General features: G+C 42.9%; 1 protein-coding gene across 1 annotated transcript in view; it reads right to left on the bottom strand.

Moving 5' to 3' along the window:
* The window catches only part of fto (FTO alpha-ketoglutarate dependent dioxygenase), a 122718-nt gene that overhangs the window by 67568 nt on the left and 37545 nt on the right, over window positions 1-17605 (bottom strand). The window contains exon 8 of the mRNA XM_069690438.1: window positions 99-223. Coding sequence (XP_069546539.1) covers window positions 99-223 — 125 coding nt within the window. The remainder of the gene's footprint in view (window positions 1-98; window positions 224-17605) is intronic.

Raw genomic sequence — 17605 nt, 5'->3', positions numbered from 1 at the left:
TTTTAAATATGAGACAAAGCTTCTTTAACTGCCTCAGTTATCAGTCGAGAGATTTATTTTTCAAAGACCAATGGAAGGAACAAAGGCGGTTATGTTACCTGTCTCTCCATGTCTGTCTTTGCTGGTGTCTGTCTGTCAAGGCCGACAGCAGGATTTCTGCCATCTCCCTCCTTCCCTCCCCTGCTTGGTCTTCCTCCTCCACAGTAGCCAGGAAGAGCATCGTCTGAAAAACAGAAGCAGTGGTGGGAAATAGGTGCATCAAGTAGGACTGAATGGAAAGGTGTGTAAACTCCGGTAGGACCTAAATCACTGGATAATCTAAAAAAATAAATAAAAAACTCACCCTGTTGTCACTTCCTGTAATTTATATTTGAAATAGGTAATAGCCTTTTTAAAATTGTGGCTGAAATGGTATTGGTTGGTTGACCCCCACTACATCCTTGAATAAGACACATCCCAATCAAACCCTAACTATTTCACAGCATGGAATTGAGTGGAGAGACTACCTGAAGCTATTCCTGCCATCCTTGAGCTTCTGTCCTCAGTTTAGAAATTACACAGCTCTGAGCCAAGACTCAATTATAACATCCCTGGGACGGCAGCATACAGTAAGTCTAGTATAAAGTCAGTTTCACATCAGAGGATGGGCAAATTACACCCAATATTAGAGTGTGAGTCAATTAATCACGTCCTGCATAGCACAGTGTAATGTGTGAGTATCCCCCTGTTGAACATGAATTACAGGCCGGCTTAAAGTGTGACGTGGCACATCAGTGCTAATCGGAGACATCCTGGCAAACCTTCGCCTCCAAGTCCTCCGCAGCCTCTAAGCTGGTTGAGAGGGAGTCAAATGAAAAAGGATCTGGCAGCCCAAATTAAATGCAGCGCTGTCAGCCACACTCAAATCCCTCTTTCCCCTTACCGTCTCCCTCTTCTTCTCTACCCTTCACAGACTCTCTCCCTCTCTGAATATCCTTAAATGTCTCCCCCCCTCCTTCGCCCAGCCTCTGAGAAGTGATGGATCTGTAACTCTGACTGACTCTGACGCCTTGTTAAGAACAGTCTCTTCCCGTCACATCCACCAGTCAAGCACGTTCATTTCTTCCCATTAACAGTCACTCGCCTCCCAAGTCATCCAACCTTCTTTTCAAAAAACCCACAGTGTAAGGCAACCTTCATTTTTTTCTCCTCTCCCTCTTTTTTAATCCCTCTCTGACAATCCACCTGTCTGTCTTAATTCATGTGAAGATAGGTTTGATTGTCTGTGTGTGTGTGTTTCCAAAGGAGAGGAGTAATATGCTTACTTCCTCTACACCACACAAGACAGGTGTCAAAACATGTGGCGGCGTGTGACTGATTACACCTGACTCTGAGGAGACACCAAAGATTACGGTGACCAGGAGGAGGCAGGGCCGGCTGTACTCCCTATGGAAACTGTGCCTTTCAGTTTGGCTCAAACCCTGTCCTCTGGGGATGAATGACAGGCTAAGAAAGTGTTAGAAAGTGCATTCAGACTGTATCACCATCGCAGCTGGTAGACATCACATTGCCACGCTGGCCGTGGAGCACAGTTTGGATGTTTCAAGCACGACGCTGAAGAGCAAGTCATTTCGCAGTTGATCTAAAATGTGCCGTAACGTCTTTCTGAGCTCACGTCAATTCTTCCCAAAACTGGAAGGGAATAAAATAAATAAATAACAAGAAAAGGAAGACAGAGTCCGAGGTAACCACTGGCCCAGGGCCAGTAAAAGTTCAGGCAGTCAAAAAATGTCAGCACATGAAATGTATGAGGCTGCAAAAAGGAACAAGGGCTTTCTACTTTCATGGGAGTAGCAGCACTCCTGGGTGGAAAAGAGCGACTGTGGTAGGTTTTGTACAGTTTGGTGGCAACCTCTGAGGAAAGACAACAACGGGGTTGCTCTTCGTTGAACAGGTGGACAGGTGGCTCGCTCAAGCAGACCCAAGGAACTTGGAGTGAACACCCACAAACAAACAAACGCCATTAAGTTATTTATCACGCTGTTCTTAGGATTTCCCATACATAGGCTATGCTTGGGCAGCCCACCTAGGTCGCTAACATACTAGGCTGGATCACAAAGCTTCAAGACTACTCCTGTTGCGCGAGAACGGTATGCAGCACTGTGATGTGCACAGAGCAGAGATAAGCTTTCATATTTGTGAGTAAGTATTCCAAGTTTCATCACTTGATCAACAGCAGCACCTGAGTTACACACATTTTTGTTAATTTGCTGGCCGGGTGCCTCTGCGATTCCTTCACGTACCTAAAATTTAATCAGAGAGTGCAAATCAAAGTTTGTGACAAATTATTGGGCAACAGAAAGAAGTTGCAAGGAGCCAAATCTGGTGAATATGTTGGAGGACCAAGGTGCCATCGCTTCACAGTTCAGGTCTTGGAGTACTTACTCACAGTTATAGCTTCTCTTAGTTCCATGCACTTCATGGTGCCACTTTCATTCGCACGCAACAGGAACATTCTCACAACTTTCTGATGCTTCCCTGTATCGGGAGGTGAAAAATATAAATTCTGTTCCTGTCTGTTTGCGTATTAATAAGAAATTGAATCATAAGTTAGCCAACAAAACGATGACCTACTGGCCAAGTAGGCCAGTGAGGACAGCATGTTACGTTGGACACTGGAAGACTGCATTGTCCAATGAGCTTTTTCTAACTTTGCTAAAAACATGAACAATACAAGCAGTAAAAGCCACATAATTTACAAACTGTTAAATGATGTGACAAACGATTTACGCAAACACATCAACAAGGTTTTTGTACCAAAGCAATGTTGATGACACGTGTCTCCAAAATAGACCCTAACACTGTTAAAGTCAGCTTACCTATTCCACTAAACACATGAAACACACCAGTGACAACTTCTGCTTCGGGGGAGTGTGTGTACATTTGTGGGTGCAAAGGATTCTCTTCATGTTTGTTCTCTGCACATTTGTGTGAGTGTGGGCTTGCCTCTGATAATGTGTGTGTGTTAGCCAAACCTCTTCCTCGTGAAAATGAGGGCATGTGTGTGTGCGTGCCAGTGTGTGTGCACGTATGATCTTGTGTTTAGAAGAGCCAGTGCTGAGAGAGGCCTTCAGGTTTAGCCCCAGGCTGATCCCCAGGCCATTTAGACACCCCACTGGTTGTTTACTGGTCAAGCCCGGCCTCAGTCAGCCTCAGCCAGACCACAGTCCTTTATCTCTGGGCCAGTGTTAGCACTAATCAGCCCCTTCTTTCCTTCTATTTACCCCTCGATGACAGTAGCTGTCCTCAGCCTCCACCTCTCTCAGCCTGATGCTGACCACAGATGTCCCCCTGACTCAGGCCACAAACAGAGGTGAAAGAAAGGACAAGAAGGACCTGGGTACCCCCCATCCTTGGTCCCCAGACCCCATATTCAACCCTGTCTATTTTCCTACCGATAAGCATAAACATTTCCGGCCCTGTGGAGAGGAAGGGTAGGTAAACAAACATGCAGCCAGGCTGAGGTGATATTTTGGTTGGTGGAGAGCCGGAGTGATGATAGCATTCCAAGCAAAGGCTGGCTGGAGGGCAGCCTGGGGCAGCTCACTAACACCTCGAGCCAGGACTGTATCTTAACACCAACAAGCATCTGTCTATTCTATCACATAGCAACATGCCACTCATTCAACACAGAATAATACAATGGGAGGATTGTTGCAGTACACGGTTCTATCCGATGTACATCCCCTTGAAGCTTCACACAATATCTGTCGCTGGTCACAAAATAGCCAAGAGGCTCAAAGGCAGGAGGGTTAAAAAAAAAAGGTGCATGCAGAACTGAACGTTTGCACTCCATAAAACAGAGCTACCAGCTGACTACCAGAGTGTCTGAGAAACTGTTAACACCCCATGAAATGCCTTAGCTGACTTTAGACCAGGACTTTCAGGGGACCCAGAGTACTCTTAAGCTCACTGGCATCCTCTTATATAGGAAACCTTTTACGTCTGCAGGCCACAAACGCTTACAAATCCCAAAAGTGACCTCCCTTATTCACTAGTTTAAAAGACAGGGGTGATTTGTAGACCAGAATAGACCGTCCAAATGATGTAGGGTTTACCTAAGAACAAAGTAGGTAAACAAACGCACCAATAACACCAAACATTCCTGAGTTTTGGACGGTGGCTGGTGTTAATTTGCCACAACGGTGCCTCCCCTCCTAAGTGCACCTCCACTCTGTCAGACTGGCAACCTCTACGCCTGTCTCCCTGCCACAAGCATGTGTAAGAGCCCAGCAACAGGCCAGCAGACTCCCCTGTCTGTCTCTGTTTGCCAGCGTGTCTCTGTGCCCATATAGAGGCCGGCATGGCACGAACGAGTAATCCATCCTGTTGTTTGCAACTGTTGAGCGATCGCTTGGGATCCTAAATTATAATGATGATAGGCATCAAGACAGCCTCCACAAAATCAATTCTGTATGAATAGTTTATTTCTATCCAGTCACGTGTCTTCTTGGTAGTAACCCAAGTTTGAATACGTCATGTGATGTACAAAAGAAAATGTTTCTGTTTTATTAATGCTGGTAATCACCACATAAAGGTTGAGATGTTGTGGGGTTTAAACTCTTGTGGTCACCAGGATGATGACTCAGAGCTCTGCTGGTTTTAATTTTAGACAGCTGTTAAAAGACTTGAGTTTTTTGTACATGAGAATAACAGCAGGTGAAGGAGTTTGAGAAACATACTGATATTGTATCAAGGACAGACAACCATTTTTTTTTCTTCAGATTTTAGCAATAATATGAGATTTTTAAAGTGAACCCTGTTGTCAATTCTGCCATGAAATACCAGTCTTTCCTAACTTGCTTTTCCTACCTACATGGCTAGGACATTAGCAACACATTTCCAGTTATAAGGTTTAACTCTTTTCTTCAGACTCTCAGTTGCTCAGCTGCTCTCACACCTGATTTCATAGGCCTTTGCAGTGAGAGTTTGGCAGACTCTTAGCTGCTGGCATCTCTCCCTCCCCTCTAATACAAGAAACCAATATCACTTTGACCGCTGGTGGAAAAAGGCATCAGGCACCTTGCTTTGGGTAATGGATAGCTTCTGCTCACTGATATAAACAACTAGGGAGCTGTGATCCTGCCAGGGCCGGTCCCATTCTGGACAAGGGATCTGTGTGTTTGCTGCATGCCACCGTGGTGTTACTTTGCACTTGGGGGAGACTCTCCACCGGTGGAAAAATTATATTAGCCCAGTAAGAAATAAGCCCAGACCACATTCACTTTTTTGTGACATCACACTTGAAGTCATAAAAAGCTGTGTGTGTGTGCTTTTTTTTTCCTGACGTCTGCCGGCTGTCACATGGTTACAGATGGCTCAAAATTGAGGCATATCTGAAATTAAATTTACTCAGTTTCCATTATGTAAGATTGGCTGATAGTGAGTGTGCGTTGGTGTGCGTTGGTGTGCGTTGGTGTGCGTTGGTGTGCGCTGGTGTGCGTTGGTGTGTGTGCGTGTGCGTGTGTGTGGAAAGAATTGAAGGGTGTCAACATTGCTAGTCAGGGTTGTCCTCCAGACATTGAAGACTCACAATCTTTGATTTGTCGGAGAAAACAGTGAAAAAAATTAGAGAAGTCCTATAAAAATGTTCTCTTAAATATGATTCAAGGAAGCCTTTTTTTTTAGTGTTTCTGTGGCTTGAATTACCTGTAAAACTTTGAGCAGTTCTTACAACTGAAACTTGACTTTAAGGTACCTTTTAAAAGGTATGTCAGGGCAATTATTTGCATTTATTCTTTAAAAAAAAAAAATCCTTTTAATATCCTATAGTGATTAAAAAAAATTGACATATTGCACAGTTAACTACACATACAGCAGCACTTATTACTAACCTGAGCCAAAACTCAGCCCTGTGATTATGTATTTTGGCAAATCTGGCAAATGTCTAAAAACATTATAATCAATGTCTAAAAAAAACCAACCTAATATTTTTTGAAAATGCTTCCAGTTTCCCTATTTTTATTCTGTGCAAGTGTGTGTGCGCATATCTGCCTGTGCGCAAGCGTGTGTTTGTTGATGTGTTCTCGCAATCACCGTGGCGACAGAAACCGAGGCCTCTCTGCCAGACTGACCCTTGCAAGGTCGCGGGCACCATCAATTATGTCAGCCAGTAAAATGGGCTTTGCTACACACAGCAGATTATATGGAGTGTAAAACATTAGAAAAATGTGTCTGAAACATCAGAGTAACATGTTTGAAGTGACAAAGGGTTGGGGAAGGCGGGGGGATAGAGACAGTCCAAAAAAGGGAAGGCCCCTGACAAGTGATTTTGTTTGAAGGCATTGTAACACACTCAAGTGGGCAGGGAAGCTTTCTATGGCCCGTAAAGGCAGTCCATCTTCTGGACAGAATACAAGCAGGACGGAAGGACATATGCTTTGCACAGGGTCAAATGAAGCAGAACTCACAGGCTTTTGTGGAGCTCGCTTTTGGTGGTGAGAAGAAAAGGCAAATCTGTTGTCAAGTCGTAGTCCAATGGGGCCACAAATATCACATAAAAATTCACCGGCCAAGGCTTTTGTCTCTGTCTCATGATAAGGAGTGTGGATCCATTTGGACTTAATGGCTAAACCACATAGTTCAGAGTCTGAATGAGCTCTCCAGCCCTGGGACAGGGGCTGCACACGCACTCGTGCAAACTCTTCAGCAGGCCAACTCAAATGCGTGATCCATCCATCACAAGAAAGCTTTGAGAAGCATTTTGACTAATTCAGGACAATGAAGACGGAGCTGGACAGAGATGTTTGCGACGAGCGTGACACTCAAGCACCTTCTGCTCTGTTAAAACCCCCTTTCTCTCCTTCAGTATATGAAAGCTGAGTCTAGATTTTAACTAGATAGCAGATTGTGATCAGCACCTCACTCTCCTGCCAGTAAAAAGCTTTTTGCTGACTGGGGCCAAAGCCAGCTTTTCTAAGCCCTGGAGTTACAGTGTTACACACACTGCACCATACTTCAGGTGTTCAAAAATGCTAAACCAATAAAAAGGGTTTCCATCCATCTATATTTGCTTGCATAGAGGAATTTTGTTTTAGAGTGTGTTGGGGGGGGGTATGCCTGCAGGGGCTGAAATGCGCTGCTAACAAAGTTTTGATTGACTACAAGAAGCCTGAAGAATAGTGATTCTTCAGTTTTTGTATCTGGCTGAAAACCATAGAGCTGCTATAGCAAAACTAAACAGGCCTTCTTACTGTATATGTCAAGTCTGACGTCAAATGTGAATTACTTATAGAGGTTCAGTGAAAAAGAATGAGTGGATCTTAAATACAACAGATTAAGATCTGCAAAATTACAGGTTCCCTACCATAAAATGCTGTTTTCTTATTACTAGCAGGTCTGTGCAGTAGTAAGAAATGTTTGTTTTATACTTCAAAACTGTTTACAATCAATCTGTTTGTGATTTTGTTTTGGATCTCAATTATTGCAGCTCATGTTTTACTCATTTTAAGACTTATTAAGGTCAGGGGTAATCAATATTTTCTCTTTTACGTGACAAAAAACAGGAGTGCGTTTAATCTCCCGCTTCCCAATACATGAGACTGGCTGCCCCGTTGCCTTCAACAATTCTCTCCATGCCACACGGCTATACAGTAATAGACAATGGCACACACCATGAAGCACTTACACATAACTGGATTATGGACTTTATAAGATGCTGTCTACTTCAATCTGGCAAAGAAGTCAAGACACACTCTAGTAGCTTTTACGTTCAACAATGCATGTTCAACAAAGCCGTATACGCTCTTAAAAACCTGTGGAGTACACTGATATAATCTAATTAAATAAAGAGAATTAAAAGTGAATACGGTACACTTTGTATTGAGTTACATCATGTACCTAATTATTGCAATGAATTAAACATCTATATTACATTGTATTTTGATGTCAAAAAGTAGCCAAGTTAAAACGTCTTTTAATGACATTTGTGTTTGCTTTGGCATTGTATTCTTGGTTTAGTCTTTCAACAAAACAGGCCTTAATTATAATGCAGCTCAGTGGCCAACTCTTTTTGCAAATGCCGTGTGTGGAGGATAAATTGTATATAAAATTGGACGTAGTCTCCAGGTCTGAAAAGTGAAGCAAATGCAGAGGTGGCCTAAAGTGCAATACCACTGAGGGCCAATAGGCGCTGGCCCCAAAAATCCTCTGGCTCCAATTGACTTTGAGGTAGTTCCAAGATATTGGGTGACATCACTTGTGTGGAAACGGACATTTTAAAATAACCCCTGAGGACTTTTCAAATAATCCGTTTTTCACCATACAGAAACAGATCAAGTACTTTATCTATTGACAGTACTGTAAGGAACCAAAAACCACACACTGGAATTTATTATGTGCATTTTCTGATTTCTGCTATGGTCTTTTAAATGTAAAGAATTGATTTAAAAACTGCCAAACCTTGAAACATATGATGTGCATATGGCGGTGTTGTTTGGCCAAAGAAAAATGGGGACATGTTAAAGTTACTCTAGCGCCTCTAAACCCACCTGAATTTTCCACACATTTACACTTTCCCTCCCATTGAGTCATGTGTGCATGTGCATGTGTGATTGCTCCTCACCTAGGGAGGCTGATGAGAGCGGCTAACGGGTGTTTATGAGACTGTTAGCCAGGACAGGATGCCGCCCTGCAGCTCTCGCACAAATAAAAGAGCCATTTATTATATCCAACATGACCCTCTCATTACACACAAATAGGAATTAATGAGAGCTATATCGGGCGCTCCCAGCAGAGCGAGGCGGGGCCCACTAAAGGACTAGCGTTAATTACACTGTCCTACATCTCACCCATTTAACACTACCCATCAGATCGCTCTATCTGCAGAGGAAGGATAGCAGGATGGAAGCACTATGCTACCTGGATGGAAGGCCGCCCGGAGCTCTGTGAACGTAAAAGAGATAAAACTGCAAAAACAGACTGTGGGTGTAAAAAAAAAAAAAAAAGGGATTTTCCTTTCAGACTTTTTACCAGAAAAATACACATCTCAGGTTTGATCTCTGCCGGGTTATCCTCTTCATACTGTACATGCCCTGTTTTGAAAGGTGCACAGACAAAAAACTTCCCACAATGCTCCCAGGACTTGTACTTCCTCCTGACTGCACTCACATCCCCTTGTTTACAGCATCACCTTTTCATTTCTTTCTGATTTACTTTAACTCGCGAGCTCTGATTCCGACTTAAATTTTAACCGTTATCTTTCTCCTCTCCAAAATTGTACAAATGCCTCAACCCTCTCCCCCCTCCCTTATTTTTGGTTTCCCCTGTTCCACCTACCTAAACCCCACTCTGCCTCCACTAAAACAAAAAAAAACCAGACACAATCATCATCAGCAATCTTTTCTCATATTTCTTCCTTTTCTTTGCGTGTCTTCAAGCGAATCAGACAATTTTACACTGTCTTCCCATCAGAGTCGTGCCATTCTCTGCGCTCATTGTTTTCACAGAAGGCTTTATGTACTTAAAAACCCTGATCCCTCCTCTAAACACGATCCAGTGATTCTGAAGAATTAGCGAGGTACTGGGGTATTAAGTAGTTGCTATTTTGCTGTACTTGAAGCAACACTCAGTCAAAAGGGCTGATCATGAATCAAACGTTCACCACACTGGAAAACTTCCATCTCAGCCTATCTCAGAGATGAAAAAACACAAACTGGTATCAGATTGTTGTTTGACTTTGTGCCGTTTCCGTTCATTTATTGTATGCAAATCATAAATTAGTTTTATCCTGTGGTGTTTGACCTCACGTGTGTAACAATACCAGAAAACAGGTTGCTCTGCCAGAACCTTAAGAAGGTATATTCTATTTTTGTCCCTCCTTAGGTCTGGAGTGGGATTCCTTTTTTTCTTGTATTGTTCACATTGAGGGCCTATAGCTGTGGTGGGCTGTTCTCATTTTCATTAATTGCTTTCATTTATTGTTTCACTATGTGTGGGCGATGCAAAGCCCTCTGAGACTGCGACTGTGATTAGGGGCTGTACAAATAAAAGTGAAATGAATTTGAGTCGACCTGCAGATAAACAATAATAAGGATATCAACCACAGGACCCGACGAGGATGATCAAGATTCAGATTTAAATGATTTCATTAAAAGTGAGTGTGCAGAGTCCCGGATGACAAGGGCGCTATTTTTGTTCATTCTGGATTATAGAGCTCAGCAGCACATAGCAATATGTTACTGCTATTTCTGAACGTGCGGAAGATTGAACAAATCCTGGCCATGTATTTAATCTTCAATAAGATTGATATTGTACAAAAACTACAACAGTTCTGCTTTCTTGTGTTTGTGTCACTTAGACCTGCTTGCCTGTGAGAGTAAACAATTACACCTGGATCAAAGTACTGAAATAATTATATGTCAAGTGCTGGTTAGCAGTAATGTCTCCAGTCAGCTATAAGAGGGGCGGGCTTTGCTATGAGATGTTCTGAAATCTCTCTTTCATCTTTTTTAGACTTTCTCCCCCATCGAGGCACTTTCCAACAAACACACACTCCTTCCCTGCATCTCCCTCGCTCTCTGTTGGTATGACACAGGAAGAAGCTGGGCCCTGCAGCCAACCCCGCCGTCCGCACTGAATGCGATTAAGCTGAGCAGTGATTAATCTGGGCTGCCCCATAATTCCTCTTTACCACTTAAATGGATGTTATCTCCCCTCCTCTGAAGGCTTATCTTGCTGATCGGGGCCAAGGATGAAGAGAGGAAGATGGAGAGATGGAGGGTGGCTATGGGTAGAGGGGGGAGAAATCAAACCAAATCCATACAGAGGTAAGTAAATGAATAAGTAAGTAAATAAGTAAATAAATAAATAAATGCAGGGATTTAGGCAGCTGCTAAGCGGATAAGGCAGATCAGTCTCTGTAAAGTGCTCATTTGTTTTCTAAGAAGACGAGACAAGCCGCCTTCAAAGCCCACTGATACAGAAAAAAAACACTGTCAACATCACAATTCACAGACAAACAAAAATAAATTATCCAAACTGCTGTCAATAAAACTCCTCACAATCTCATTGTGAGGATGAGGTGTACACTATACTGTAGCTAATGGGTACAAAGAAAAAAAAAAAGGCCATTGTTTCATTTGTGGTTTCCCCATTGTGACACACAGTCGAGGATGGCCAAGTTCCTCTGATGCATTCCAATGTCAGTCATACACAGACCCCAAACAAATTTGCTCAGATCTGAGACAATGAATGAAAATGGAACTTCCCACGAAAGTTTTCAGGACATTGAGCTATTTCCTGGTATTGGAAAATAATTACACAGATATACAGTATATATGTGTATGAGGAATAATTCAAATCATTTCAAATTAGAGTGCTCAATAAGTATTTGCCCTCAAGAAGTAAAGATGAGCCAGTGTTGGGTCCTACACGCAGTCATACATTGTAAAACACTATGAACTTGAAGTGATTGACAGCCCTGTGTTTGTGTGTGTCTGTGCATATTTGGAGGAACCACTTTTACACTACTTTGTAACATTAAAAATAACGATACAACTATGGTATTGATTCAATGGAGGTTCAAATTGTATACCGGAATGAATACTAAAAAATCCAGTCAGTGTCTTCCATAATAAACTTCACCACAATGCTGCTTTTAAACTTTCCTGAATGGAAACCGCTGTAATTGCACATATGAGTGTTTATCATTGTGTCTGTCTCAGTGTTTTTGTCCTTCATGTCTGTGCTCACGTATATAAATGCATGTGTGTGAGACTGAAAGGGTTAAACCTGTTCAAAGCTCTTTTTTTTTTTTTTCCCCCTTCTGCTTCGGCTTACAGCGATGTTGCAGCGAGATTCTGTCATAGACAAACCTCTGTGGGATTCCATTCAATACTAGTGTACATCTTTAGGTACAAAGCTGCGGGCTGCATTGGCTCCAGGTAACATAAACGCTCCCTTCAAGCCACCGCGTATCTGCCCATGAAAATTCTCTAAAGGGGTTTAAGCATTTACGCAGAAACACTATCAGGCGCTGCCGAAAATTCAGCTTACCCTGTTGAATAGGGACTTCAAAGAGAATTGCAAATACCTTTGCACCGCTACATTTTCTTCCCTTTCCCTTTCTCGCTTGCTCTCTCTATGTCTCTTCCTGCTTCTTTTCATTTTATATTTCCAAACACAAGCTGCTGCGTAATGTAAAATGTATTATCAGCCATATATTTCCTCTTTAAATGAATAATAACAATAATCTCTGAGTAATTTCTTTTTTATACAGCGCTGTCTAAATAGGGCAAAGCAAGCAGGCTAATATACAGCTACGGGTAAACAGGGCCATGCAATAATGAACGTGTGGATTAGGCCTCTAGTCTATGTTGTGTGATAAGGAAAAACAGCTGCTACTATCCAGGTAAGAGCACATATTGACTGTCAATGGAGGATAAACTACTGTGCAGCTGCACATTTACTTCCTCCAATCAAACTGTGGACACACTGCACCTACACACACACACACACACACACACACGCACACACACACACACACACACACACACACACACACACACACACACACACACACACACACACACACACACACACACACACACACACACACACACACACACATACATCCACATGGACACAAACACATACAAACAAATCCACATGCAGACACACATTCACACACACTGTATATAAGAACCACAAAGAATTGGAATATAATACAAATATAAGCCTATTTATGCCGTATAGCGCTTTACATGCAAAACAATATGATGCATAAACACAGTGTGATTTATTGTAAGAGATAATAAATGGCTTCATAATGAGCAATAAAGACTCTCTTTAAACAGTTTACAGCTTAGTTCACACTTATAATTAATCTGGGTTCCATGTGTGCATATAAAGTGGGTATAAAACTGGGCCCAACTGTTCAAGTTAACCGGCGAGCGAGAGAGAAAAATGACTGCTGGTAAACATCTGCAACATGATTTAGCTGCAGCCTCTACGGCTTTCAGAATATGCTGCCTCTGTCTTTCACCTGGCCCAGCTCTCCAAATAATACATTACAAAAAAAAAAAAGTGCTCCCTAAAATTATTTACGGTGCAACGCGCAACAGAAACCATAACATTTATAATGTTTTACAAAGCCATCAAATAAGTGGAGAGGGGATTAATTGCCCCGGCCCGACCTTAAAATAATTATTTTGAGCGGTGCAACTCTAAACTCCAATGAAATTGATACACTTTGATAATTAGATTCTTGGCACTGACCCGCTGAAGTCAATAAAGGTTATTAAGGCCAATTGCTGTCTAAACGCATTACGGGCAGAGTAAACTGTCCGTCGGAGGCCCCTGCTACTCCAGCGCCAATATGATAATCCATTCTCCGTCCTGGGGGTTTCTTCCCCAGCGCCTGTGTCTCCACTCTGCCATACAAAACCAGATTGGATTCGCTTAACCTTTCCAGAACTTTGATCAAATGAGCTCACACAGCAATAACATTTACATTGAACCCCCCCCCCCTCCTCCCACAACCCCTCCCCTTTGCTCCCCCTCCCCTACACACACACACACAAAACCCCTTCTTTTTTCTACCTCCCCCTCTCTGTTTCTGACTCTATAGCTCCCTAACCCCCGTCCCTCCTTCCCCGACCCATCCCAGCACGTTTGCTCAATAACCTAATCAGCTATTGATGGCGACCAGGCCAGGCTGTGTATGATTGCAGTGCTATACCCTCCTCAGCAGTCCAGATTGTTTCTGAAGACTGTTATTACAGTGAGGGGAGCAGATTAAATGGCCACTGAGCGCATCTCTGCACACACACACACACACACACACACACACACACACACACACACACACACACACACACACACACACACACACACACACACACACACACACACACACACACACACACACACACACACACACACACACACACACATGCATGCAAAAAGCCAGCCTCCATTATAAATCAGGGGAAGTAAATTTTGTCACATAGGGAGGGGGAAAAAATGTGTGGCTACATATACGCGTATACGTGTGTGTGTGTGTGTGACCAAACCGTCGGAAAACAGGGACTGACAGGCTGGGTGAATGGAGTAGAGGAAGACATGGCCCCGATACCACTTCCTGTTTTGTACATCTTGAAGTATACAAATGTATTCAACTGAGTGGATCCCATTTATTATGAAAGTAGATTAATTTCCTTGATATGTGTTGAAAAGATTTCCATCTACAAGGCTCGTTCCCCTGTCAAATGAGGGAGAAAGTGTGAGAGGGAGACAGAGATGTGGCGAGATAGCGGGAGCGAGAGAGAGGGAGAGAACAAGAGAAAGAAAGAACATAAAGAGAGAGAGGGAGAGAGAAGAAGACGGAGTGCATTGAAATCTCTTTGCATCCGGTGGCTTTTGAAGTTGTGAGATGAGCAGCCACAGAAGTCAGGAAAGTGACAAATTAGGGAAAAAGCTGTACTGTGCAAGCAGAGCTGCTAAATCAATTAAAGTCATGCCGAGTGCATACATTAACATCAATGGCTCACACATACACACGCAAAAACACATACACACACACACACACACACACACACACACACACACACACACACACACACACACACACACACACACACACACACACACACACACACACACACAGGACAGGGAAAAAGAAAAAAACTGGAGGAGATGTGCTCATGGGCTCGCTGTCGCTTCTCCCCCACAGTGAAAAGAGGAAAGATAAAAAAAAAAAATACCACCGGTATTTAAAATATTCTGCATAAAGCCAAGACTCTCTGCCTATTGTCACTCAGACGGTAGCTATTCATTGTTGCTAGTTTAAGGAAATGTCACTATTGTATGATAGCCGTGATAGCAGAGATGTGAGGGGGCGCGAGGCTGTGAGCCAGGCAGGTCTAAATGGACTTCAGCACCCTGCATCACAGGGGAGTGTAAAACCTTTAAGTTTTTGACCTTCTTCTAACCTCCAGAACAACCTTTACCTTGCATTCACTAACTCAACCCCCCTAACACACACACACACACACACACACACACACACACACACACACACACACACACACACACACACACACACACACACACACACACACACACACACACACACACACACACACATATACACACACTTTAGTTTTGCTGTACATTCACATACCCACACTTGAAGATTATTCAGGAGCCCGACTCTTTGTTTCCATCAAGGAACCACATGAATTCATGAAGCACCAAAAAAGAGGCGAGCGAGAGCAAGTGGACTTGTTTTGTTTCGGCTCCTTCTTTATTTATTTATTTATGTATTTTATCAGAATGTCATTCAAATGGAAGGATGAACATTTGCATGACAACAGGCTGAGGAGCAGAGAGGGAGCCCCAGGGAGAGACAGTATCCATAAACAGGAGCTAGTCACCCCATATTGCAATATTCCTCGTACACACGAACAAACGCATACATAGCCCAGCGCATCCCACAACACTGTGTGCTAAATATGACAATAAAGAGAGGAAGGCTGCCTGTTTGTATTGCTATTTTAGCAGGGTAAAACAATAGGCTGCTTTATTGCTACAGCACAGGGTATGTATAAAACAATACGGTGTCATTTTATAAATCCTATTTAAAGAGACATATATTTGTTATTCTAAAATACCCATGGTGATATCAAATTTGACAAAAAAAATAATGCTGTTTTAAAATATACTCTGCAGGCAAGAGGAAAAAAATGTGAGTAAATAAATGGTAAACAGCATCCGCACACAGTAGGTCACTGGTATTTCACTAAATTACACTATGCTGTCGATTGCTGGCTTCAAAATGTAAAATATATCCAATAAAAGAGTGTGTGTGTGTGTGTGTGTGTGTGTGTGTGTGTGTGTGTGTGTGTGTGTGTGTGTGTGTGTGTGTGTGTGTGTGTGTGTGTGTGTGTGTGTGTGTGTGTGTGTGTGTGTGTGTGTGTGTGTGTTGGGGGGGCATAATTTAAATAACTCAAAGTAATTTAGAGAAATGTGTTTTAATCTAACTGCTGAAAAAGCCAGAGCTATCTAAACAAGCAAAATCTATAAGTCACATCTATAAAGTGTTATTCATCAGCATATCAGAGGTCAATGCATGTATATAAATATTGCTGGCAAGAGCAATAATGTTGTCTTTTCATCACAATAGTGACTCATTACCTTTATGTGCTCACCAGTCTGTTATTTCTGCACAGGTTCAATATGCATTTCTGCACGAGACATACTTGCCTTTGTGTGATTTGACACAGTGATTAATTCAATTTGGTACCTAAGAATTTAATCTGTAAAATTAGTGTTGTCATAAACACGTCAATGTAATTTGAGATATTAGAAATATAAAAAAAAAACGAGATAGTTACTTATACTTATTTTCAATTATTGTATTTTGTTGATTTAACTTTTTTCTTCCTAAACAAAAATTGGATTTGCAGCGTTTGTATAAAGTCTGATGCTTAGTTCCCGCTGCGCTACAGAAATCCACATTTGGACATATAGAGAAACACACACACAAGCACAGACAATGGACACACATTGAGAGAGAGACTGAGACACAGCGAGCGAGAGCGAGAAAGACCTCACATTTCACTGATGCCCTTTTCTAAATACAGGTCCAAATCACACACTTCATCTGGGCCCGGAGGTGGAGCTCTAGATGAGTTTAGCCCCTGTCTACTAACCCCCACCCACCCTCTGCCAGGCTGTTCAGCTGTGTGTGTGAGAGAGAGAGACAGAGAGAGAGAGAGAGAGAGAGAGAGAGTATGACTGGAGCCGAGCGGCGTCGGCAGCAGCAGCGGCACTGCTCTCATCCAGCCCCTGTCTTTATCCCCGCCTGAGCATTAGATGTGATTACTGCTCAGCGCTCGACACTGACAGAGACAGAGAGCTCCCAGAGACAGCAGGAGTGGGTGAGAGACATAAGGAGACACAGAGAGAGCGAGGGAGCAGTGAGGAAAAGAGGAGCACAGCTCTTTCGTTCCTTCTGCAGGCTGCTACAGTGATACAAGAGTGCCCCCTGCTGCTTCTGGTGTCCGGGTGTTAAACACACATCCATACATGAACACACACTCTTTGAAATCCAGCTATGGGAGAGGGACTGTGTCTTAGAAGAGGGAGAAGAGAAAGCGAGACCAAGCATGTATCTGTGTGTGTTTGTGCGCTTCATATCTACAGCGCTGCGTGTGTGTGTGTGTGTGTGTGTGTGTGTGTGTGTGTGTGCGTGCGTGCGTGCGTGCGTGCGTGCGTGCGTGTGCGCGTGTGCGTGCATGTGTGCGTGCAGCACATATGTACCGAACAGAGCTGTGACTAAGGTGACTTAATTATGAGTCTGACATTACTAAGTGATTCCTTTACTGTGGTGTCTAACTAATAGCTGCGTGCCCACGTTTCCCTCTAATAAAACTTCTGTGAGGCTACGATTAAACGCATGACACATCCTTAATAATGCAGCCTGGTGAGAAGTTAGACAATCCATCATGTAATTTCAACACACCCCACCTTGTGAGGAGTATTATTGGACAGCAGATCACTTATGTAGTTTGTGTAAGAAGCACAAGTGGAGGCATGTTGAGCATTTGGAAAGGTGGAAATCCTT

Source organism: Brachyistius frenatus, unplaced genomic scaffold, assembly GCF_029030835.1.
Source record: "Brachyistius frenatus isolate BFR_SWC_R1_liver_20210118 unplaced genomic scaffold, ASM2903083v1 Contig_9, whole genome shotgun sequence".
NCBI lineage: Eukaryota > Metazoa > Chordata > Actinopteri > Embiotocidae > Brachyistius > Brachyistius frenatus.
Note: the sequence above shows the minus strand (reverse complement) of the source record. Positions and strands in the feature narration are given on the sequence as shown.